The sequence below is a fragment of the Lampetra fluviatilis genome, chromosome 12 (genome assembly GCF_964198595.1).
Source record: "Lampetra fluviatilis chromosome 12, kcLamFluv1.1, whole genome shotgun sequence".
Taxonomy (NCBI): domain Eukaryota; kingdom Metazoa; phylum Chordata; class Hyperoartia; order Petromyzontiformes; family Petromyzontidae; genus Lampetra; species Lampetra fluviatilis.
This window is the reverse complement of record NC_136286.1, coordinates 11,900,834-11,924,481: the sequence shown is the minus strand read 5'-3', so window position 1 is coordinate 11,924,481 and position 23,648 is coordinate 11,900,834. Positions and strand designations below refer to the sequence as shown.

The 23,648-nt window shown below is 46.5% G+C and overlaps 2 protein-coding genes across 4 annotated transcripts in view; one reads left to right on the top strand and one right to left on the bottom strand.

Annotated features, from left to right (window-relative positions):
• The first annotated feature begins 479 nt into the window (after positions 1-479).
• PCGF5 (polycomb group ring finger 5) lies at positions 480-17,285 on the top strand. Of its 2 annotated transcripts, none has more exons than XM_078861670.1 (9): positions 480-858; positions 7,720-8,081; positions 8,676-8,772; positions 9,446-9,501; positions 9,637-9,696; positions 10,918-11,060; positions 11,964-12,062; positions 12,202-12,291; positions 12,861-17,285. In XM_078861670.1, exons 2-9 carry the CDS (start codon positions 7,949-7,951, stop codon positions 12,912-12,914), a joined length of 732 nt encoding a protein of 243 aa, XP_078717796.1. In that variant the 5' UTR covers positions 480-858; positions 7,720-7,948; the 3' UTR covers positions 12,915-17,285. The 2 variants fall into 2 exon arrangements, with proteins under 2 accessions (XP_078717796.1, XP_078717795.1); XM_078861669.1 differs by lacking the exon at positions 480-858 and adding an exon at positions 5,085-7,043.
• Positions 17,286-19,144: 1,859 nt separating this feature from the next.
• The window catches only part of DNAAF9 (dynein axonemal assembly factor 9), a 60,820-nt gene continuing 56,316 nt past the window's right edge, over positions 19,145-23,648 (bottom strand). For both annotated transcript variants that reach the window (XM_078861665.1, XM_078861666.1), the window contains exon 37: positions 19,145-22,681. In XM_078861665.1, coding sequence (XP_078717791.1) covers positions 22,575-22,681 — 107 coding nt within the window. In that variant the 3' untranslated portion in view covers positions 19,145-22,574. The remainder of the gene's footprint in view (positions 22,682-23,648) is intronic.

The window sequence follows — 23,648 nt, the reverse complement described above, 5'->3', positions numbered from 1 at the left end:
CCCACACACCCCCCCGAGTTGCAGTTCACGCGCGAGCCCACGAGTGGCGTCAGAGCGAGTGTGAGTGTGGGAGTGTGAGTAGTGAGTGAGTAGTGAGTAGCGAGTGGGTGTGGGAGTGTGAGTGGGTGGGGGAGTGTGAGTGGTGGTAGCGAGTGGGTGTGGGAGTGTGAGTGGTGGTAGCGAGTGGGGGGGGGAGTGTGAGTGGTGGTAGTGAGTGGGTGGGGGAGTGTGAGTGGGTGGGGGAGTGTGAGTGGGTGTGAGTAGTGAGTAGCGAGTGGGTGTGGGAGTGTGAGTGGTGGTAGCGAGTGGGGGGGGAGTGTGAGTGGTGGTAGCGAGTGGGTGGGGGAGTGTGAGTGGGTGGGGGAGTGTGAGTGGGTGTGAGTAGTGAGTGTGTGAGTGGTCGTAGCGAGTGTGAGTGGTCGTAGCGAGTGTGAGTGGTCGTAGCGAGTGGGTGGGGGAGTGTGAGTGGGTGTGAGTAGTGAGTGTGTGAGTGTGAGTGGTCGTAGCGAGTGTGAGTGGTCGTAGCGAGTGGATGTATGTGAGTGGTCGTAGCGAGTGAGTGTGAGTGGTGGTAGCGAGTGGGTGGGGGGGGGAGCCCCTCTCGCTCCGAGCTGCCACACGGGGCCAGGAGGAGGAGGAAGAGGAGGAGGGAGGAGAAGACGACGCGTGACGCGTGCGGCGTTCACGCCAAACATCCACATCGGCGCCATCCAACATTGACCGTCACCGACAAGGGAGAGAGACAGGGAGAGGGGCAGGCAGGGAGGGAGGGAGGAAGGGAGGCTGATTGTTCTTCTACTCCAGTACCACCAACCACCACCGCCGCCACTACCAGCCACACTTTTAGCTGCCCCCGGGGTAAGTGTCACGCGTAGATTTGGTGGCGGTTGGAAGCAGCTTTTGGTGGAAGTCGCCTCTCTTCCTTACCCCCCTCCTCCTCCTCCTTCCTTCCACCCCGCACTCATCTCCCCCCTCTCTCTTGCAGGGAGCGAGCGAGCGAGGAGTCGTGGTGGGTGTTGTTGTTGTGTACGCGTCGCCTTATCCGCTCCTCTCTACTCTCGCCATGCGTGTTGTTGGTGTTGTTGTGTTCAACTGGAGACCGATGGATGGACGTCACCCCCCCCCGTGTCGACCATCGTCCGTGTTCGCACGGAGTGGATCTGTTTGATCTCCTCGCTGTGTCTCTCTCCCATCTCATCTCGGGGTTGCACGAACGCGGCTTTGGCAGTCGCCAGCGCTGCAACATTTTGTTGTGCGCGTTGGAACGCGGCGGTGGTGGGGGGGGGTGACGTGGGTCACGCATGACGCAAGCGGATAAGGATGTGCGCACACGTGTTACTGTACGTGCGCACGTGTGTGTTAGTACACACACGTGTTACTGTACAAGCGCACGTGTGTGTTAGTACACACACACGTGTTACTGTACGTGCGCACGTGTGTGTTAGTACACACACGTGTTACTGTACGTGCGCACGTGTGTGTTAGTACACACACGTGTTACTGTACGTGCGCACGTGTGTGTTAGTACACACACACGTGCTACTGTACGTGCGCACGTGTGTGTTAGTACACACACGTGTTACTGTACGTGCGCGCACGTGTGTTAGTACACACGTGCGCACACACACGTGTACACACACAGACACACGTGCACACACACAGACACACGTGTACACACACGGACGGCGGACCGCGTGTTCTGTTCCTCCTAGACGCGCGTTTCGCATCTAGGCCGCAGTTCAACGCTTCCGTGTGCAACACAACAACAGCAGCAGCACACAGACACACACAGACACTAGTGTACACAGACACACGTGTACACACACACACAGAGACACACGTGTACACACACAGTGTACACAGACACACGTGTGCACACAGACACACGTGTACACACACACGCAGTGTACAGGGTGCGGGCAGGGCCAGCGTGACAGCTACTGCTGCTACTACTGCTGCTGCTGCTGTTGTTGTTTACTACTGCTACTGCTGTTGTTTACTGCTGCTGCTACTGCTGCTGTTACTACTGCTGCTGCTACTACTACTGCTCCTACTACTGCTGCTGCTACTACTGCTGCTGCTACTACTGCTGCTCCTACTACTGCTGCTGCTGCTACTACTGCTGCTGCTGCTACTACTGCTGCTGCTACTACTGCTACTACTGCTACTGCTGCTACTGCTGCTCCTACTACTGCTGCTACTGCTACTACTGCTGCTGCTGCTACTACTGCTACTACTGCTGCTGCTACTACTGCTGCTGCTACTACTGCTGCTCCTACTACTACTGCTGCTGCTACTACTGCTGCTGCTGCTACTACTGCTGCTGCTACTACTGCTGCTACTGCTACTGCTGCTACTGCTACTACTGCTGCTGCTGCTACTACTGCTGCTGCTTCTACTGCTGTTACTACTGCTGCTGCTACTGCTCCTACTACTGCTGCTGCTACTACTGCTGCTGCTACTACTGCTGCTACTACTACTGCTGCTACTGCTACTACTGCTGCTGCTGCTACTACTACTGCTGCTACTGCTACTACTGCTGCTGCTGCTGCTACTACTACTGCTGCTGCTACTACTGCTACTGCTGTTGTTTGCTGCTGTTGTTGTTGCAACTGCTGTTGCTAGTGCCGCTGTTGTTGTTTACTGCTGCTACTGCTGCTGTTGTTGCTACTGTTGCTGTTTGCTGCTAATGCTCTTGCTGCTGCTGCTGTTGTTGCAACTGTTGCAACTGTCATTGCTTAGTCCCGCTGTTTCTGCTGTTACTGCCGATGCACAGTGGGTGCGCGGTGCTTCTAAAGGCTGTATATGATATACTCACAGACACTTCAACAGCAGTGTTAAAGGGATGGCGTGAACACGAAAGAGTGCTGCCTTCATGTTTCTCTTCTTCTGCGGGTCATGGTAGTTCGTGGGGTAGTACAGCAGCGGAGAGAGACTGACGCCACGCCGTGCACGCGAGGTGTCCTTCCCACCACGTGAACTCTGACCTGGAAAAGCCCTCTGGCGCCGCGGCTGAACAGAGCGTTACATTGGGGCATCGAACACACCTGGACCATGTCCCGCCGCCTTCTTCTCCACGCAAGGAGAGATTTCGATTTTATTTTGAAGCATTCGCTTCACCAGGATGGGCCCAATCACATTGTCCTGCGGAGGGAGCTGGTAGGAACGTTGGGTTGCTCGGTCAATGGCCAGGGTCAACGGCGGCGTGGTGTATTCCGCACATATGCCCGACTGTGAGGGCGGGCACAAGCCGGCGTGAGTAGGTTAAACGTTGAGTTTTATAAGGGCACCACGGGGTGACCAGCCCCTCCCCACCCAGCCCCACCCTCCCCACCCAGCCCCACCCCACCCAGCCCCACCCCACCCAGCCCCTCACTCCTCACCCAGCCCTTCCCTGCACGACGGACGGACGGGCACAATAATCCCCTGTGGGCTGGTGTAACCAGGAGGTTCCTACTACTTGACTCTTATTTCAGGAATGTCCCGCGGCTGTACGGATGTCACACGGTGCAGTAAAGACTAAGATATACCATTCGGATCGGCCACAAACACCTTTTGTAAACATACATTCTTTACTTCCCCGGCTGTCTATAGAGTACAAGGTGAGTCCCGAATGGATAGCAGCACGACTTTAAACTCGCAGTGTCTTCTTGGTTCTTTCGGTAAAGTCACGTAGAAGTCAGACTCTGTCTTCTCGACAGACCTGTTCTTCACCTGAGGACGGCTGCTTGCGTTGTGGCCGAAACGTCGTGAGAATTATTTTATTATGTTTTATTATTTTATTACTTCCCTTCTACGTGACTTTACCGAAAGAACCAAGAAGATGAATCCCTGCAGTGACGAAAGCTTTACATCGAATTTTACTTGCAGTGTCGTTCGTATCGGATCATATTCACCAGTCACATCCCTCCCGTCGCAGACACACGGAATGAGCCGTTTCATTATTGAGGCGTTCAAGCCCAAGTTTGGAAGTCGCTGGATGAACACAAATTCATCGCTTTCACCGCCGGAGAAATCCGACGGCCAGAGAGACGCGAACGTGAGAATGGCAGACGACGTCTTGCCTCGTGTACTTTATGAGCTTTTTTTTGCTCGTCCAAGGACGACGGGTGTATATTGTAGTAAATCTGAAATATTCAATAGAAAAATTGTTCAGCTCATTATTATTAATGAGGTCGGGGGGGGGGGGGTTGCCCCATGTGGAGTGACGTCACCCGCTAATGGTTATTGGGGAGGGCTGCAGCATGTGGAGTGACGTCACCCGCTAATGGTTATTGGGGAGGGCTGCGGTATGTGGAGTGACGTCACCCGCTCATGGTTATTGTGGAGGGGAGGGGTGCGGCATGTGGAGTGACGTCACCCGCTAATGGTTATTGGGGAGGGGTGCGGCATGTGGAGTGACGTCACCCGCTCATGATTATTAATGAGGGGAGGGGTGCGGCATGTGGAGTGCGTGACCTTGTGCGTTCGTGTAAATTTACACGCGACCATGAATATTAATGAGGGGGGTGGGTCTCTTTTGCAGTAACGTCATGCACGGATGTAGCACTGTGCCGCGTAGATTAATTTTTTGCCGTCACTTTCTGTAAAGTAAAGTCATATTTGAAGCGACTTTGCGTAATAAATTATTTAATTCAGCTCGACCTTTCTCTGCGTTAGTGTAAAAATCCACCCGCTCATGAATATTAATGAGGAGGAGGTGTGATCCACGTGGAGTGACGTCACGCGCGGGGGGGGGTGGGTCTCGTGTGGAGTGACGTCACGCGCGGGACGGACAGACATTTCTGGGTGATTATCGTAGGTAATACTGTTTGAAGGAATTAGGAATTAATGATCGCGTGTGTGTCCTCCCATCTCCGTGCCAACCTGGGAGTGAGCTACAGGGCAGGAGGAGCAAGTGCAGTTATCTTCTTGGTTCTTTCGGTAAAGTCACGTAGAAGGGAAATCATAAAATAATTAAAATAAAACATAATAAAATAATTCTCACGACGTTTCGGCCACAACGCAAGCAGCCGTCCTCAGGTGAAGACCAGGTCTGTCGGGGAGACAGCGTCTGAAAGACTTCACCTGAGGACGGCTGCTTGCGTTGTGGCCGAAACGTCGTGAGAATTATTTTATTACGTTTTATTTGTATTATTTTATTACTTCCCTTCTACGTGACTTTACCGAAAGAACCAAGAAGATGAATCCCTGCAGTCACGAAAGCTTTAAATGGAAAAGTGCAGTCATGTCTTGGGGAATTTCGAAGTCACTGCCAGCAAGTATTCTCTTGAGCCACAGATAACGATTTAAATTTATCTCGCGGCTAATGGAAAACTCAAGACGCGTTATGGAAAAGATGAGAGAGTTGTGGAGTTATAAATTGTAAAACGGATTCGTATAACCCGAGAATACATTGGTATATGCGCGATGAAAAAGAGCCATTGCACGAAACGTCACCTATTTGTATATCCATCCTTTTAAAGGCCACATTATATTTTTGTTCATATTGAATAATTGACAGCCCTTGTCAATCCACTGCTGGATGAGGGTCACTCAACAACATCTCGATTTCAGGGGTTGTTTTACTATCACCACGCAGTGCTGATTGGTGACGGGAGTGCAGAAGCAGGCTTCTGTTCAGACTATACTTGCCACTGATGTCAGCTGTTGCCATAAATCGAACTCGGGTAGCCGGGTTCATAGCCGAGTGTGCTCACCACTGCGCCACCACTCCACCCCAAAATAGTATACAGCATGCCGTAATAAAACAACTGTAATAAACAACAACAAGCGAATCACGGGCGTATTCTTATCATATTAAAACAAAATACAGCTTCGGGATTCGAACTCGTAAAACACAACAAATGAAACGCGTTGCAGGGGCGGCTTAAAAATAAAATGTCACTCCTCGGGTTAAGAATAGTGAATGTTTCTGATGCTCGGAATTCTTGTGGCTGAACTTGGGGCTCCAAAAACGGGGCACAGGTGTGATCTTTGACACTACCACTCTCGAGAGATGTTTTAGGATCAATTACAGCGGATCGAATCTAAATGTACGCCACTTTCCCACTCTTGGCGATGGGTGACTTTATCATTATCACGTGGGTACGACTGCCTTCTTGGGAAGAAATCACGGACCTGGCAATGATGGCATGACATATGTAATTATATAAATACGAAATTTTGTAATAACATTTTTTTATTATGTTTTTTATTTTTTATTTTATTATTTCCATTCTACGTGACTTTACCGAAAGAACTAAGAAAAAGTAACAGATAGGGCTCATATCACGTGATCTCACGTAATATTCAGGACGCTGCCACGGCATCGTTAAGTGGCTCTCCGAACTGGCTCTTGGACGTTCTCCTTAATAAGTACGCACATGTCCTGGAAAAGTGACTGGTAGGGCTGACGCAAGTCATCTGCTTCGGTGTGACTCATCAGCATTGGTGCTAGTAATCATGCTGCTCTGCACAGCGCAGTCTTTCGTGAGTTTAACACGTAGTAGGGCTTTTGCGACCAATATCCACAATATAGATTTTTTTTTGGGGTCAGATCGCAGAAATATAAATGTGGCGTTAAACCTGCCACCACCCGACACAGCCAATTAGGAAGGTTTTTGCACTTAAACAAAACGTGCCAATTCGTTACTAGGTCAGCACACCGCTTGTGTGTTGGAGAGTAAACCCGCAACATTTACAATCCGAGTACCGTGACGTTTCGTCAGTAATTACAACCAGACTCATCAGGCGACAGCCAGAGTTGTGGAGAAATCCTGTTTCATTCGTGCTCGTGCCGTACGGATCTCCGTACGCGATGTCGGGTCGGACCGCGCGTCGTTCGGCATGATGCCCGACGTTTCGCTGCGCGCGCTGGGAACCTCTACGATTAGATTTCCTCGAGCAGCTCCAAACACGTGGAGCAAACCGTCAAGACATCTCGCCGAACAACACGGAAACGCATTGGAGAGCGAGCTACGTCACTTCTCCTTCCCACCACCTGACCGCCCGCCCGCCCGCCCGCCCACACGCTCCCCTAATTGTGCCGGACGTGCGCCGATGTGAGGATATTGACGTTTTACGCTTAAACGATTCGGGCTGAACTTTGAGCAGCTTGCAGGCGTCACTTTTTCCACTGAATGAATTTCCAACGATTGGATCAAAAAGTGGCAATTTCCTCATTCATACATAAACGTAACAAGTAAAGAAAAATTCCACACTCGGAGCTGCCTCTGCTGTGGGAAATTTACGTGCCGATTTATTAATGAAATAACACGAGGTGTCGTTAAAGCACTTCTACACAATGTGGAAGTTCTCCAAAAATGCTGCTGGTGAGCTTCGGTAAAGAACCATTGTGAAAAAAAAAATTGCATTCGGTATTACTGAAGAAATTGGCATGGGCGTAGAGTTGGAGGTCTTTGGCAAAACTTTGTTGTTGCACGGTGGAGCCAGTGCCATGTCACGGTACCCACCGAGTGCTGAACCAGCAAGCGGATATTTATAATTACGTAAAAACGTTCTTTTACAGAGACCCCAGGAAATTCATTTTACTGGAAATTAAATTGTTACTTATGAAAAATGAACACTGCTGGGTTAACGTTTAAGTGGATTAGAGGAAATGTGCAACAAACAAAAAAAGCGGACATCTGACTTGCGATGCTTTCCACATGCTTACAGGTAATTCGTCTGCAAATTAACCGCGTTAACCAACCTGCACTTCTCTCCATTGTCCCACAGGTTTTGGCATCCAGCTGTCCCTCTGGTCTCCTGCAGAGGTGAAAATGAGATTTCCCAATATCAGCAACAGCTAAGTATTGAACGGGGGAGCAGATATCTCAAGGAAGTGCGTGGAAAAAAAGATAATTTCCTCGTCACCCCCTCTTTAATTCGTTGTTGCTGTCGTCACCACTGGCAACACATTTATTTATTTTATAAGACTCCCACGACACCTGGGCTCCGGCATTGCATGGTGGCGGTGGCGATGGCGACGGCGACGGTGCGGCGAGCGCGCGCCCGGGACCTGAACCCGTTCGTGACGTGCTCCCTGTGCCGCGGATACCTCATCAAGCCGACGGCCGTCACCGAGTGTCTGCACACCTGTGAGTGCCGCGTGACCAAGGCCGGCAGCGGCCCCACCGCGTCTCCCCACCGCGTCTCCCCACCACGTCTCCTCCCTACCGCGTCTCCCCACCGCGTCTCCCCACCGCGTCTCCCCACCGCGTCTCCCCACCGCGTCTCCCCACCGCGTCTCCCCACCGTGTCTCCCCACCACGACTCCGCCGGGAATGGTCACGCAACGACTGGGAGGGACCGACTGCCAGCCCGTGTTCGCTCGCTCAGCATTCACTTACTTGTTTCACTTTGGTCGGTCTTGGTCGAGTCGACGACAACCTGGACGTAGTAGCGCAGCTAACCATCGAGCATTTTAGTCATTCGTTGGTTTGGTCAAGCGCTGTTAGCGAGAACCCATTAAGGTCTGTACGGCCGCAAGGAGAGGGCGGTTTGGCCGGCACCACGATCTCCCCATTCCTGTTGTTTATACACCGCGCGCTGGGAATCGAACCCAGGTTCGCCAGGTCGGTAGCGCAGCTAACCACTGCGCAACAGCTCCCTACCCCCCCCCCCCCCCCGCGACCAAAGCGCGTGTGCTTATGGCAAATAACGATGCCCCCCTCTCCCGGTCTCGTCCCCAGTCTGCAAGAGCTGCATTGTGCAGCACTTTGAAGAGAGCAACGAGTGCCCCAAGTGTGGCATCCAGGTGCACGAGACCAACCCTCTGGAAATGTTGAGGTCAGAAAACACGCGCCCGCGTTGGCGTGCCTCTCGCCTTGGTGGAGCCGCTCCAGCTTGGTGCCGCGTTGGCGTCGTTCCGTCTCCAGCCGAGAGGCGTGCCGTCACACGCCGTCACACGCCTGCCTGCCTGCCTGACTGCCTCGGGATGATTTTAGACCGTGCCCGTCATATTCCGTCCAGGAGCGGTGTTTGCCTTTTTACGGTTACTGATCGATAAGCCGGCTAATTTTTTTAGGTTTCCCTCAGTTGATGATTACTAGATTGTTTGCATTCACAGCGAACCTTCAAAGAGGGCCGTCCGAATTGAAATGTGATAAATAATATTCCCGCGCGCTGTAACTCTACTGCTTTCATCAAGGTGTCCCTACGCCACCGTGGGTGTTGTGTGACCTTACTTCGCTGTGCTTGCTGCTAAAGGGTTGTGAGGGGCCGCAGGACTGGTACAGATATCAATCGTCACTAGCTGGTACTGATATAAATCGTCACTAATGTTAGCTGTGGTCTGGATTCGTAATGTGGTGTGCTAACCACAGTTACAACCCATGAGTAAAATAAATGTGCTCACACAATAAAAATGGACGGAATATCACAGACAAGCAAGGCTCAGTTGCTGTACCAGCATGTGGTGGGATGCTGTTTATTTAAAAGTTCTTCGTTTGATTGACTTCAGGCAGGACAAGACTTTGGAGGAAATCATCTTCAAACTTATCCCTGGCCTGAGAGAGTGTAAGTTGAAAATCATCTCAATATACCCACGTGTCATTTAAAATGTCCAGTATTTTCTGAAAGCGATAAGTTACGTGGAGTTGAGTAAATTAGTTAAAATATACGTGTGATCCATAACTTATATATTTTTTTCAGGTGAAGAAAAGCGAGAACGTGACTTTTGGAACGCGCAGAGAAATCAAGAATACCGGAACGGTAAATATTCCTGCAATCACCACCATTTATCTTTTCGAAATGAAGGAAAAAATACAAATACTGCGAGATTATCGTCGTGTTTTTAATGGCTGAGCAGTGGGCACTTTTAAGTGAATATTGACATTCCTGAGACACCTAAGTGGCCAATGTTAATAGTGGGGTGACCTCTCTGTGAAGGCATGGGGTGAAGACCCTAGCTGCAGCAGGTGAAAACAGTGGCAGCTTTGGGGGGCGATGGAGATGATGCCCCCCCCCACTCCTGAGACCCTGAAAATGTGTTTCATTGACATTTACCGTGAAAAACAGTAAATACAATAATAGGGTTCTCCCCCTTTTTTGGCAACAAAACTGAAACCTTTTTACAAGGATTCATGTCTGCATTAACCACAATACCTGCAGTCAAATGCAAACAAAAAAGCCCTCATTACTTTGATATTGCATTGTCTTTGAGCTGTACGCCTTTTGGCGTCCTCTGGTCGAGCACCAATTGGGTCGAGGCTCAAAAGAAAGCCGTCCCTTGGTGAGGACCAACCAGTTTCAAGGATAATGCATATATTATCATAGTGTGTTTTTTGTTTGCATTTGACTGCAGGTATTGTGGTTAATGCAGACATGAATCCTTGTAAAAAGGTTTCAGTTTTGTTGCCAAAAAAAGGGGGAAAACCCTATTATATTTTGGTACTGGCAAAGGAGGTCCAATGATGATGATGAAACAGTAAATACGTTGATTGTTTTTATTTTATCAATGTGGGCCCCATTTAAAAACCATGAAATTTTGGGACCGCCACCCCCCTTCCCCCACCACCGCCTGGGAAGTTTCTAGAGCCGCCTCTGTGCAAACCATTTCCACCACGGCGCTTCGTACGATGAAGTCAAACAATGTTGGAGCAAAAGATAGTAATGTTAACGAATGGGCGTCGCAGCCTTTCTTCGATATACACAGCGGGAGATCGAGCGGATTTGCACGAGCAGGCCAAATCACTGCTCGTACCGTTTTGCGTTTTACTCTCGTTTAAAGTTTGGTCGACGCGGTGCTCCGTCATGCCGCCCATTAGTTTTCGTACGCCGCCCCTTCACCCTCCGGGGCGATTGACTCATCTGGTGTAAACTCAGTTGCGCCGAGCAGCAAGTGAATGCTGGTGGTGGTCGAATGAAACGAGTGAGCCGGCGGTGTTTCAGGTTTCTCGCTGTAATAGGGCCCGCTCTGTGCCGCCCTTGCAGATGAAGAGAACAGGCCCAAGAGGCTAAAGCTGGAGGACGACAGTCCGTGTGGAAACGGAGACTTCCACCGGAGCGACCCGCAGATCGCCATTTTCCTCGACTGCCTACGCAGCAACGGGCAAGGGGGCGACACTGCTGTCGAGGTGACGCCACCCATTGCAGCCCCCAGCTTTGAGAGGAATTATCTTACTCTTTTGGTTTTTTCGGTAAAGTCACGTAGGTAAAACAATAAAATAAAATAAATGAAAACAACTAAATTAAATCACGACGTTTCGGAGGCAACACAAGCCTCCCTCATCAGGTGCCGAAAGGCACAGCAAAGTTATTTTGAGGGAGGCTTGTGTTGCCTCCGAAACGTCGTGATTTAATTTAGTTGTTTTCATTTATTTTATTTTATTAATTGTTTTACCTACGTGACTTTACCGAAAAAACCAAAGAGTATGGATCCTTGCAGTAACGAAAGCTTCAAATCTAGAAGGAATTATCTTGTCTTCTCGGTTTTCCCATTTGCTTTTGTTGTTGTTGTTGGAGTAACTTCTGTTTTAATTGAAGTCGAACTTAGGCACGGAACAATTGACTCCCCCCCCAAATGGGCTTCCAAATTGAGTTCAGAATGCACTTCTTTATTTTTGGCCTTCATTTGCAATGTTTCTTATTTTTTGATGCAAGTTTTGCAATTGCGTTTGCTTCCTGAGCCTCAATGTATCATTCGCAATGTGTTTGCTTGGAATCTTCATCGAGTTTACGAAAAATCTCCCTGCTTCTGCCCACTGAGCAGTATAAATGGGTAAACCCAGTGACCTCATCGACGAGAGAGACATTACATTTCGATTTAAAGCTTTCGTGACTGCAGGGATTCATCTTCTTAATTTATTACTTCCCTTCTACGTGACTTTACCGAAAGAACCAAGAAGAAAGAGACATTAAGACGCAAACCACTGTTTCAGAAGTACTGTCCGAACACAGTGGAGATTTGGCATTTGCTGTTGACAGTTTGTGAAATCTCCAGTATTCTCCTAATGGCCGCCACTCGTTTGTGTGCATAGAGCCTGATGAAGCGCTTCATAAAATGCTCCAAGCGGGTGACTGTGGGGACCATCAAAAAGTTCCTGAGTTTCAAACTAAAACTTCCCAGCAATTACGAGGCAAGTGACACCGCACTCGAACGAAACGCAACGCGGCGCTCACACCAGGCCACAAGTACGGGCCTCTTTACACCGCACGGGCGCGAGGCCGGATTGAACAGAGCGAGAACGGTGGGTGACGTGTGTGCGTGTGCCTTAGCTGGACGTCCTGTGCAACGGAGAGATCATGGGAAAAGACCACACTATGGAGTTCATCTACAGAACCCGGTGGAGAATTAAAGAAGGCGACGTGAGTAGCGGCACTGCCCATGCCGTGACGTGATGAACGTCACGTTTTGCTTCGCAGCGCCGTCACCGTTTGAAATGTAATCGCGCTTCTCGCAAACCAGGTGACTTCTCAGCAGCCTCGATTGCGATTCATACTCGAATAAAGTTAGAATGCGGTACAATAATGGTTGTATAAAGGTGTTCTGGATTTTTTATAGAGATGTCGGATAGAATGACTGATCAAGTGTGCATCTCTGTAATTCCTAATTTATAATGTGTTACAGTGAAGAATGTAATTTTTTGTACGTTTATTTTTCATAGTCGTACCGTATTTATCATACAGACATATGACCAGCGTTGGATATTTTCATTAGTCTAGATTGAGTATTCATTGCAGCACAATTAGCCAAAACAAGCATGGTTAACAACATAAGCCGCGTGTGTATTCAATACCATCGTATACCAACAGCTGGTATTTGTGATGAAGGCAAAGCTCATATTTTTCCTGCATTTCATTAATTCATGAAGTAACCTCGCCATTGCTTTGGTTGTTCTATATTTTAACCCCAATGTTTGTTTGTCTTCTTACAGTCCTTCCCGATGATCTTGCAGTATCGCCCAAAAGTCGACTTCAGCTACATGTGAACAGTTTTTAACAGAAGTATACCTTTTTGCACTAAGAATTGAATGTACGGGATTCCAAAAGCTAGAGTGGTCAGTAAAAAAAAAACCTGCATGATGTTATATATTTGCTATTCTAGAGAGTATATAAGTTTTCATAGCTGGCTAATAAGAAACGAGGCTGGAACTTATGTAGCACGACAAAGGTCAGTTTAAGTTCATATTTTAAATAGTAAAGAGACGAGACATTAGCACTTACATTGAGCCCAGTATCCTTCGGTGGCTGCCGCCATGCTCCCTTCTTTTGAACCAACTCCGCTCTGTGCTCACCGCCTGCCAGTATTTCTTACAAACAACTAGACTGCGTGCTTCTCAAGGGCCTAGGTCGCGTCGCGTGACATGGGACCCCTCCACCCTACGGTGCGTCCTCCGGTGAAACGACGTCGGTGCGAATTCCAATCAAATCCCAGAATGCATTTGAGTGCGGTGGTCGACCCACGTCTCGTTGCGGGACGATGTTTTTTTGTTTGTTAGCAATGTTTGGCTCCCAATGATGACCATCTGCTGTTTGGTCCTCCCTCTGAAGGAGCACATGGGTGGCATTACAATGAGATGACGAAGTGAAGACCTGTGTCCCGACGTGGTTGGAGCAGAGAGAGAGAGAAACTCTTCTTCTGTTGCGGCATTGTGCATCTAGGCGTTTGTGCACGGGGTGGGAAACGTGCCGTAGCGTGGATAAGGAAGAAATAGCCGGGCCGCCACAATCCAGGAGTTTAAAACTCTTTTCGGTGAACAAAAGTCCAGGAATGACTTGGACCACCCTTGTACTTTCACCGGGAATACACTTTTGAGAATCCCATTTAAATTCTGAGTTAGATCTCGTAGCAGATAGCAACGAAAAAAATTTGCTCTATTTACAATTTACAAAATCGAGAGTCGTTAATCAAGTAAATCATGCTGTGCTGTTTAAGACGTAAATACTAGACGTTATAATAAAATAATGAAAGTTAAATAAAAAAAGGTATGAAATGTCAAAAGGCATAAAATTGTTGTAATATTAAGTGCCCAGAAATAAGTTATTTCGTAACAAAAATAACGATATATTTGTTTTACCTGATGTTAACGTTTTACTGTCAAAGACACGAACTGGTTCAGTCTCATTTTGGGATCTTATTGATTGCACTCGGACGATGCGCGGTCAGCTCTGGGGCCCCAGGACAGATTTGACAAATGTGCTGTTCGCAGAGAGACGTCACTGACTTGAAAGCACGGGAGCAAGATAGCTAAATCAGGTTACGTGCAGAGATATGGAGGCACTTTGCTCCGTGAACCTTTATGGATAAAAACGTAACCAGTGGAATTCGATGAATTTCCATGAAAAAGTGTATCTCACATGTTGCAAGGGTGTTCTCTAAATGGCTATTCGAGGACACATCTTGCTGCACTTTTATAGACAGGAAGCAGGTGAGTTAGTACATTGAAAGTACATTGGAAGGTGTTTTATAGGCAATAGTTGCATACTCAATTGTGAGTAAAATTATTTGAACAGTTGACGCCACGTGTGAAGGAAAGGCAAAGCACTTGATTCTATAGAACCCAAGATCAAGCCTGCACTTTTTAACAAGATTGTCAATGTAATGTTGAGGGTCGGGATACAGATACCTGTAGGTATGATCCATTTTTATAAAAACGTGTTTATAGGAAAGAGTAAATAGAATATCAATTTTAGACTTGTTGCAAAAAACAATCTTGTGTAAACCAGTCAAACCTAATATATTTTTGCAGCTCAGTAAATCAATAGGCCATTAAATACAATATTTTGCCCCGTACATAATATCGAGTTTGAAAACATTTGGCAATACTTTGAAAAGTATCAGAGATAAGTGATATAGACACTAAATAGTGGTTCTAAAAATGTAACAATCTGAGATACCCTTTTATGGACAGGTGCTCAGACTTGACCACATCAATGACTTCAAGTGCGTCATGGGCCATAGCATCAAATACCTTGAAGTCAACAAGTTGCTGCTCGCAATCATCACCTCTCGTCCACGAGAGAGGACGTTGAGCCAGGGTGTGGCTCCTTGCCTCCCTCTCGTGCCGCTCACGGAGCGGCGAAACCCACGTGGGGTAACGCAGCCCGTGACACCGCGGGGGGGTAGAGTCCTCGTGTCTGTGAGCCTCAGCCGGAATAAACACCGGGGCCCAGCTCGATACAAAACACCTCGTCCCAGCAGAGAAGCCCTCGTCGTGGGAGGGCCGCGTGTGCACGCTGGCACCACGAGGCACGAGTGACGCAACAGGTGGCGGGGGGCACATGACCTCGGCCAGCGCCAACGACTGAAATTTGGCTACGAAATATTTCACCGAATAAAAAAAATGTTACGGGTAGCGGAGGGGGAGTTGGACCTATGCATTGAGAACAATAAAGGATATTTGGGTAGGGCGGGAAGGCGCGTGATCACCAGGTTTGTATCGAGCTTTGTGCCACTCACACGCCGAGAGGTGCAATGCAGAGGTCGCCGGTTCGATCTCCTGCCCACTGCAGTTGAAACGATGGCCAAATGTTTTCAATCCTCACGCCTCTATCCACCCTGCAGTGTATATTTGGGTACAGCATCGTCAAGGTGGGCGGCGGGGGGCGGGGGGGGGGTGAAGTGTGAGTCTACTCCCACATCTTCCAAGAATTCTGGTCAGTGTGGAAGAATAGGCCAAAACACGCTCTCAAAGGGAGCTGTCCAGCACGCGTGGAGAGGCCCTGCCACCAGCAGCAGCAGCGGCAACAGCGGCAGCGGGAGCAGTACGTTGCAGAGGTGTGGACTCGAGTCATGTGACTTGGACTCGAGTCAGACTCGAGTCATGAATTTGATGACTTGCGACTCGACTTGGACTTGCATAACAATGACTTTGTCCCACCTCTGGTACGTTGCGTGGCCGCCCCTTTAACTTTCACCTCTCGTGCCCTGAGGAAGCGTGCTTGTTCTCAGAGGATTCATGGCAGTGTCAAGACGCGGAGCGGAGTCCATCAGAAGGGAGTGGAGCATGTCGAAGGGCGCTGTGAAGAATATATCGGGCTGCGAGGCGTAATGGCATTAGTCATGATTTATAAAGGCAGGCATGGCGGATTGGTTTACACGACATCTTAGTTTTGCCACTTATCAACGATGTTTTAAAACTACATTCCTTCGTGTTAAACAATATATACTGTAAGCATACATGAATAATTTTCTGCCGGTTGCATTCCCCCCCCCCCCCCATTCATCGCACTTAAGACGAGCAGAGCAACATCTTGAAAGCAGATTCAGCACCGGAGCAGTGCAGATCTTCGAATCGTCGCCTGTTTCGCAGGTGTCTTATCTGTCGGGCACGCGATGGCATCTACCTATGACCGTGAGGAAGATACTACAGGTGTAATGATGCATTTCGATTCATAGGTAAATAGATTCTTGAGGCTCAAACGTCGAGAATCAATGTTTTCTGATTCATGGAAAAATTATACGCACTCATTTAAGCTAATGGAGGAAACCAGAACTGTCCAAGCCAATCATAAAGAGAGAAAAAAACCGATACCATCTGAGACGGTGGAATTGGATCGCATCCCTGACTTGCGTCGAATCGCCGCAACCCCAAGAGAGAATCGCGGCGATCTTGCCGGCGGTGCTGAAGTGGCTGATGAAAGCCAACTTCTCTAAGTTAACTTGTTTTTTTTCTTGATTTTGGCCAAAAAAACGAAACAAACCTAAAAACACTGGCACATGGAATGTTAAATCCACCAGGATTTCAGCACAGAGAACGTTCACGCGTGGACGTCACGTGTGAATCCTCCAGCAGCGGGGGCAGCGTAGCCTAAAAGGTTGTCAAAGGATGCGGCGGTTGTATGCGCCACCAAATACTCTCTATTCACGGAATGCTGGAGCGTGCCCCGTGTTCATCACCGCACAAACAAAAAATGAAGTGACGAGCACTTACGCGTAGGAGAAGGAAAAAAAACACAATGCTCTCATTTTGAAGCGACACCGTTGTTCATTTTAATGAAAGTAATTATTGTGTGTGTGTACGTAACATTAAATTAAATGTCTACTGCCTCAACCAGCACCCATCGGACACGGGGCAGAGCAGTGGCGTGTCCTCTGCCCCGTGTTTCCGTGACGAAAAGCCAGAGTTGCCACTCTTCTTTAGTTTTGGAAACATCGAGCTCTGCCACAATTTCCGTCGACAAGTCGTCTCGCATTGCCTTCCGGAGTGTTAAAGATGAACTTAATTTTTCGTACTGTTAATTTATGTATATTTTTTGTTGTTTTGTAACATGACTTGCAAGTTAGGTGCTGTACGGGATTGAAATTGTTCATGGAAACATCCACTGTTTGAATTCGAGTATACAATAAACAACGTGGTATACAGACGAGTGTGTTTACCTATTCACTTCCTATTTCACGTGCACTTGAACAACTGGAATAAGAGCAGGCACATGGAAGAACAGTTATGAAGGTAATTGGTAAAAATACTAAGCATCAACACAAATCACAACACAGAACAGTTTCATTTAAGCCATAGTAGTCGTTTTATATCGTTTGTATTTGTGACATTTATAGTTTTGCTCTAAACGTTTACAATTCTTTACCAAAATGTGCGTATCTGTTTCTTTAAATAATAGGTATTCAATACTTGAGATTTTTTATTTTACAAAAGTGTGTGAAATATATTCAGGTACCAAAAATAAATGGAAGAGCCCATTACACGAGGTTGCAATGTTATTCGTTTTTTCTCCAGTGCAAACAAAAAAATATAGCAATCGTTTTCACAGTCTTCGAAAACCTTCGCTGCCACACAGCATGTGTGCAATTAGAACTGGCTAAAAGCAAACGTCATGACTGTTGCAACCGGGTCTCAAGAGAACCCCATCCTTGTCCCGACACAACACACAAAGATGAATTCACAGCATTGCTTCGTGTCGAGCCAGCCATGTCATCGAGTGATCTCGTGGCGAGGGAAGAACCGATGCCCGACCCAATCGATGCCGGCCACTGTCGAAGAGTCGTGACGGTAACATCAAATGAGTTGTGTTTTTTTTGTACACACACTCTTCTCTGGAACGTACGGTACACACCGTTTCAAGTGTTAGGAGATGGCCCCCCTCTACCCGAGGTTCTTTGTGTCGATGGAAGCGGGGAGCATTGCAGAGCTACAAGATCAGGTTCAGGAACAAAGGTTATCTCTCAATAAAAGACTGCACGTTTTCCATCACTACTGGCAAGGGAACAAAGTTCACTAATAAGTCATCGCTCGAGGGATGTAAAGGTACAGTATTTTGAGAATGTTATTCAAAACTTAAACGAATTAAAGTTGGGCAATGTTTAATTTCAATAATTGCACAATTAGTATTTTGCAAGTATATCTACAAAACCTCAACTAACCATCCCTATGTTTAGCAATAAAAAAAAACTGGCCCAATCAATGATGTGGCTACAATCGGGTGACAGTCTTAATCTCAGCTTATTTTACATCCCATCCATATTATTCCAATAGCTTCTAGAAATTATTTAACAATTCTAAGGCATGTTTGAAATGGACAATTTGCCACTCTGTTTAGAAGTATTGCTAATAAAAAATATTCAGGCGCTCTTAAAATATTTTGTCGAGCATTTCCATCACCGACATGGACATGGAGTTAGGTCATGGTCTGAGGATTAAAATATGGACATCTTCACGTGCCATGCTTGTGGGATTATAAACCTACTAAAATCTATGGATGACCATAAATAAGTTATGCGTAGATAACTTCCAATAAAATTAAGGACTTCGTATTTAACGATAACGTTTACAGAAATATGCAGTGCGTTAAACGAAGATCATAGGCAATTGTTTAGACTAATTTTGAAGACATTCATAAATCCCGCAAATGAGATATGAGCCAGAGGCTAAAAATGCACTTTCGCAGAAATAGTAGTTTTGACCATTCTTCATAAGGCAACACCACTGCTTATATAACCATCGCTTCCTGTCCATGGCTTAAATGTAAGCTGCTGTATGCATGCAGTGCTGGATTCATAAGGCTTACATCATTTTTGGTACCGTTTTCGTTCATCAGAGATGATCCGTACAATGTACTTAACTGCGCGGCACAACGCCAAATGTATTAAACTCTTACGCAGTTGACTTTTTTTTATTCACATTTTAGTGACCAGTGTTATACAATTTGTTTGCAGTCAGTTTATAACAGATACGCTGCGTAAAGAAGATACTTTGGCACATCGTTCAAAGGAGAATGTACTTTAATACGGCCAATGATTTTCCGTTTTACAAAACATTTAAATAATTTCGTATGGTCTCTATATCCGAGTATCCTACCTATATGAACGCCCCACTTTGCCGTTCAATATATCACTTAAATGGGCCTCTTGCACTCACATTCCATAGCCGCCAGCCTCCCAGGTATGTACTTGTTCCCAGCCTAGCGCGTGTATATAAACAGTCTGATGGTTACATTGATCAATCGTCTGCTGTCTAGTTCCTTTCAAACACACATATAATGAAGGTTGTATCTGACCTGGACGCAAGGCTATTGCTAAAGTCCACGCATGCGCTTCATATTTTGACTCGATCAGTAAAAGCTGCCCTTTAAAATGTTCAGTCTTTATTTAAAGTGTATTTACGACTGATGTTCTGCATATCCTTCCATTTTAACAGCAGCCAGTCGGCATCTGACTGCAGAATAACGTGAGCATCACAAATTGAGCATCTGTGCAGCAATGGGATAGATTCTTGTCGCCGATTTTCCAAAACCTTCCATTCTTTTTTAGCACTGCGTTTGCGAACGAAAAATTATACCACGAGCATTTGTTTTGGCCCATCCGTTGCGATGGCACTTGCAGAGTAAATTATGGCTGTTCTTCTTATGGACACTTAACGCATCGTCCATTTCACCATTCAGGTACATCGAAAGTCACAACAGTAGCCGACGCGGTCGTCGTAAGGCGAAATTGCGCTCGTATTTGTAACTACTTAACCGCCATTCGCATCGCGGAATTTCCTTTGTGTGCGTACCTGCCTGTTCGTTAATAGCACTTAAAAAGGAAAATCTGCGTAATATTATTCAGTAGTAGGTTACATACGCTCATCTAGTTGAGTGCAGCAGCAGCAGCACCATTTATTCTCAACACGAGGCTGGGTGTGGGGCTATGATAGGATAGACACAAATGCCACATGGCCCTCTGCAGGGTCCAGTATTTAACAGGACCAAGCCTATCTTTTTTGAATATCGCCTGCATCATTAAACACCATTTCGAGATAACTTATTAAAATACATTTTTTTTCCACAGACAAAATCAGTTTTGCCTATATCAATACAGAAAATGATTGGCCTTGGAAACTGAGCAATTACAGCCACACAACTAAATACCCACATATTGATCTAAGAGCATGTGCCTATTAGTGTAAGCGTACGCACCATATGCCGTGGCTAGGATTCGGCGTCACGTGCTACCTTAGAACTCACCTGGGGAACCTAAAGGGAACCCCACACTGCTTCACAGCTATCCACTACTGCGACACTAGAGAAAGGCAAAACGTGCACACATTTCACCCAGGATGTGGGAAAGTTTGCGACACGGTAGCAATGCCCTTCCCCCCCACCGCAGCGTTTTCAGAAGTGCGAGAAAGGTTTCCAAGCACACTGACAGTGGTTTGGAGGGAATCGGCTAACACCGTGGAGTTTGCACTTCCAACAAACGTCAGGCCAACGAATGAACGTTCTACCTTCTAAACGGCGTTGTAAAATGAAACGGCAGCCTCCTAAAACGCAGTTGTATTGTATGTTACAGAAAGAATAGGTCTTTGTAAATTTAAATCCGATTAAACGCCGTTTTAAATAGATCGTTTAAACATTTGAATTGAATGTAGAGTACCTACTACGACTGTACTGAGTTCCACATTGCTATCTGGCATGCATTGTTGGTGTACTAATAATACATTTTGCTCTCGGTATAATTTATAATGCTGTATAGCTATTTACACGTGTAATATTCCACAAGTGTGTTCTTTAGTTTCCTGCCTCACGGCAGGTTTACTTGCGCAAATATAAATTTATATTTCTATATGAGGTTATGATGACGTCTAAATTTGTTAAAATATGGGAATCGTATATATTGATAGCCCATTGTGCTATTGTTTGCTTAACCTGTATGCAAAGTAGCTAAAGTGGCGAGATGTTAACTCCCTCGCCTGATATGCAGGTCGTGGGTTTGAGCCCGACCCTGACGTCTGTATATTTGGAGTTTGCATATTCTCCTTGTGGTCGCGTGGATTCTTCTCTGGGTCCTCCGGTTTTCCCCTCCACATTTAGGAACATGCGTTTAGAGTATATTTTACTACTATAAAATTCCACACGATAAGCCACTTCGCTGAGGTGTAATTTGTGGCCAGGTCGCTTCTGAAAAAGAGCTGTATAGCTCAGTGGGCCTTTGTCTGGCAAAATAAAAAGTTTAGTTTAAAAGTTTCATGGCCCATTGTGATGTTGTTTGCTTAACCTGCATGCAAAGTATCTAAAGTACAATTAACCCATGTATTATGACAAAACTCAAGTGGATTTTACTTCTGAAATAATGCAGCTGGGTTCACCTCGGTGCAGTTTGAACTCAACATTTAACTCATGGGCAACTAGCAATGCCGGCTTACTCTTTAATTGCACGTACACTTGTGTGTGTGTGGAGGCGGTGACATAGCCGAGCAGTTTGCAAACTTGTTGCAAAGGTTGCCGGTTCGAAGAGCAGCGGCTGCCCTGGTTAATACTGATGCTGTATTAATAAAACATATATATGCGCCGTCCGCTTCTCAACGGGCTTGAAAGATGCCGCAGTTGTTATTAAAAAAAAGTCAAGTAGAGTTTGGTGGCGTCAGCGTACACATTTTGCCAAATTTGATAATTATTCGCAAACAACCTCAGGGTGAAGCTACTGAACAACGTTTCCTCCTCCTGTAAAACTAAACGCAGACTATAATCGTCAGTTTAGTTTATAGCCTTCGTAATTATAGCCTCACGCCATAAGAATGGCACAAACACCCAAATATGCTCGCGTTGCGATTGGTTAACGTCAACGAATGTACTTTTGAAGGCATAACACAATCAACGTGTACATGTGATAATTTTATAGGGGGAGACAAATGATGGACGTAACCACAGTGATTACGTGAATGTGCACAAGAAAACTGCAACATTTTCCCAATGGGGTGCGTGCTTTCGTGAAAGGAAAAGATAAAATGAAAATAAAAATAAAAATCCCATCTCAGTAAGAATGAACAATATATCTGTGCAAATCACTGCACACTGTTGACAGTGCTGGCTTTTTTTTCTGTTGAAAACAAAATGGTTCCCAAAAACCTCTCTATTTTGGGAAATTATACGTTTGTAGCTTTTCAAGGATGGGCGATGTACTTTAGAACAAATTTGCATTCGGCAGCAAAAAAACCCAAGGGCAAAGCATCACTTACTGAACATATCAATTATTGCCGAGTTACAATGTAAAAGATTGAAAGTTGCCCATTAAGAAGGACCTTATCTGGAAGAACATTTAACAAAAGAGATTCCGTGTCAAATCGAACAAGGTCTGAACAATCAAGACGCCGCAATATCCTCGGACGGGATCCTCGTTGCCTGTGCGCGAGCGCTCGCACGGAGGTGGAATCCCTTCACGCTTCGAAGAGATCATGGTGAGCGACTCTCTGCAGCTGCGCGTTGTACTTGTTTATTTCCGCATTCAGCCTCTCCAGGTGCTCGTCTATGAAAGTTTCCATCACTGCATTAACAGGAGACAAAACTGTCGAGGAAAACAACACACGTTCACACATCAGTACTATTGCACGTCCACTTACCCAACCTTGTGTGTGTGTGTGTGTGCGGGGAGCGGTAGCGCAGCAGTTGGCGAACTGCTGCGCTACGAACTCACGAGACCCGAGTTTAATTCCCGCTTGCGAGCAATAACAGCAAAGAATATTTGAACTGGTCCTGGGCCTTCCATAGGTCGACTCAGCCCTAAATAAGTATCTGGTGTGTTGTGTAAACATAAACACCAGCGAGACAAATGCTCTATGGTGAATCTTTGTCTTTGCAGTCACTACCGCCTTATGCAAATTCAAAACATTCTCACTCTTGTACATTCACAAGAGGCAGTTTGGTGTAAAGGTTTTGAATGTTTACACGGTTAACTTGGGTGTATGGCCCACGATCATTTAAGTCGAGCAAGCAGGACAAGGGAAATGCCGAATGTAACTGGAGTCAAGGTGGGGGTGGTTAATTAAGCATTCTATTAATTTTCCTGTTGCTAATGTTGCCGTAGGCTTCATTTCATACATGATGGAGTTATTCTCACATTATACTCTTAGGTTTTTTCGGTAATAATATTATTATTTCTATTATTTTTATTACTTATTTTTCTTTTTTTACCTACGTGACTTTACCGAAAAAACCTAAGAGTATGAATCCTTGCAGTCACGAAAGCTTCAAATCTAGGATTCTCACATTACACTGATTATTAAAGCTCTTGCTGTCACCAATAACTCAGTATGATTATACACATCGACAATATTCCTTGCTCTGTCGTTCTACTTTATTGTTGTACGTGTTTTGATTTTTGCAATATTTTTGGCGACCCAGGTTACGCTTCCAAAACGAGACTCTATCCTGGTCTCTTGAGTTCTCAATAATAAACCTGAAAATTGAACAGCTTACAAATAGCCAGACGAACACATCGCTGCACAACCGTA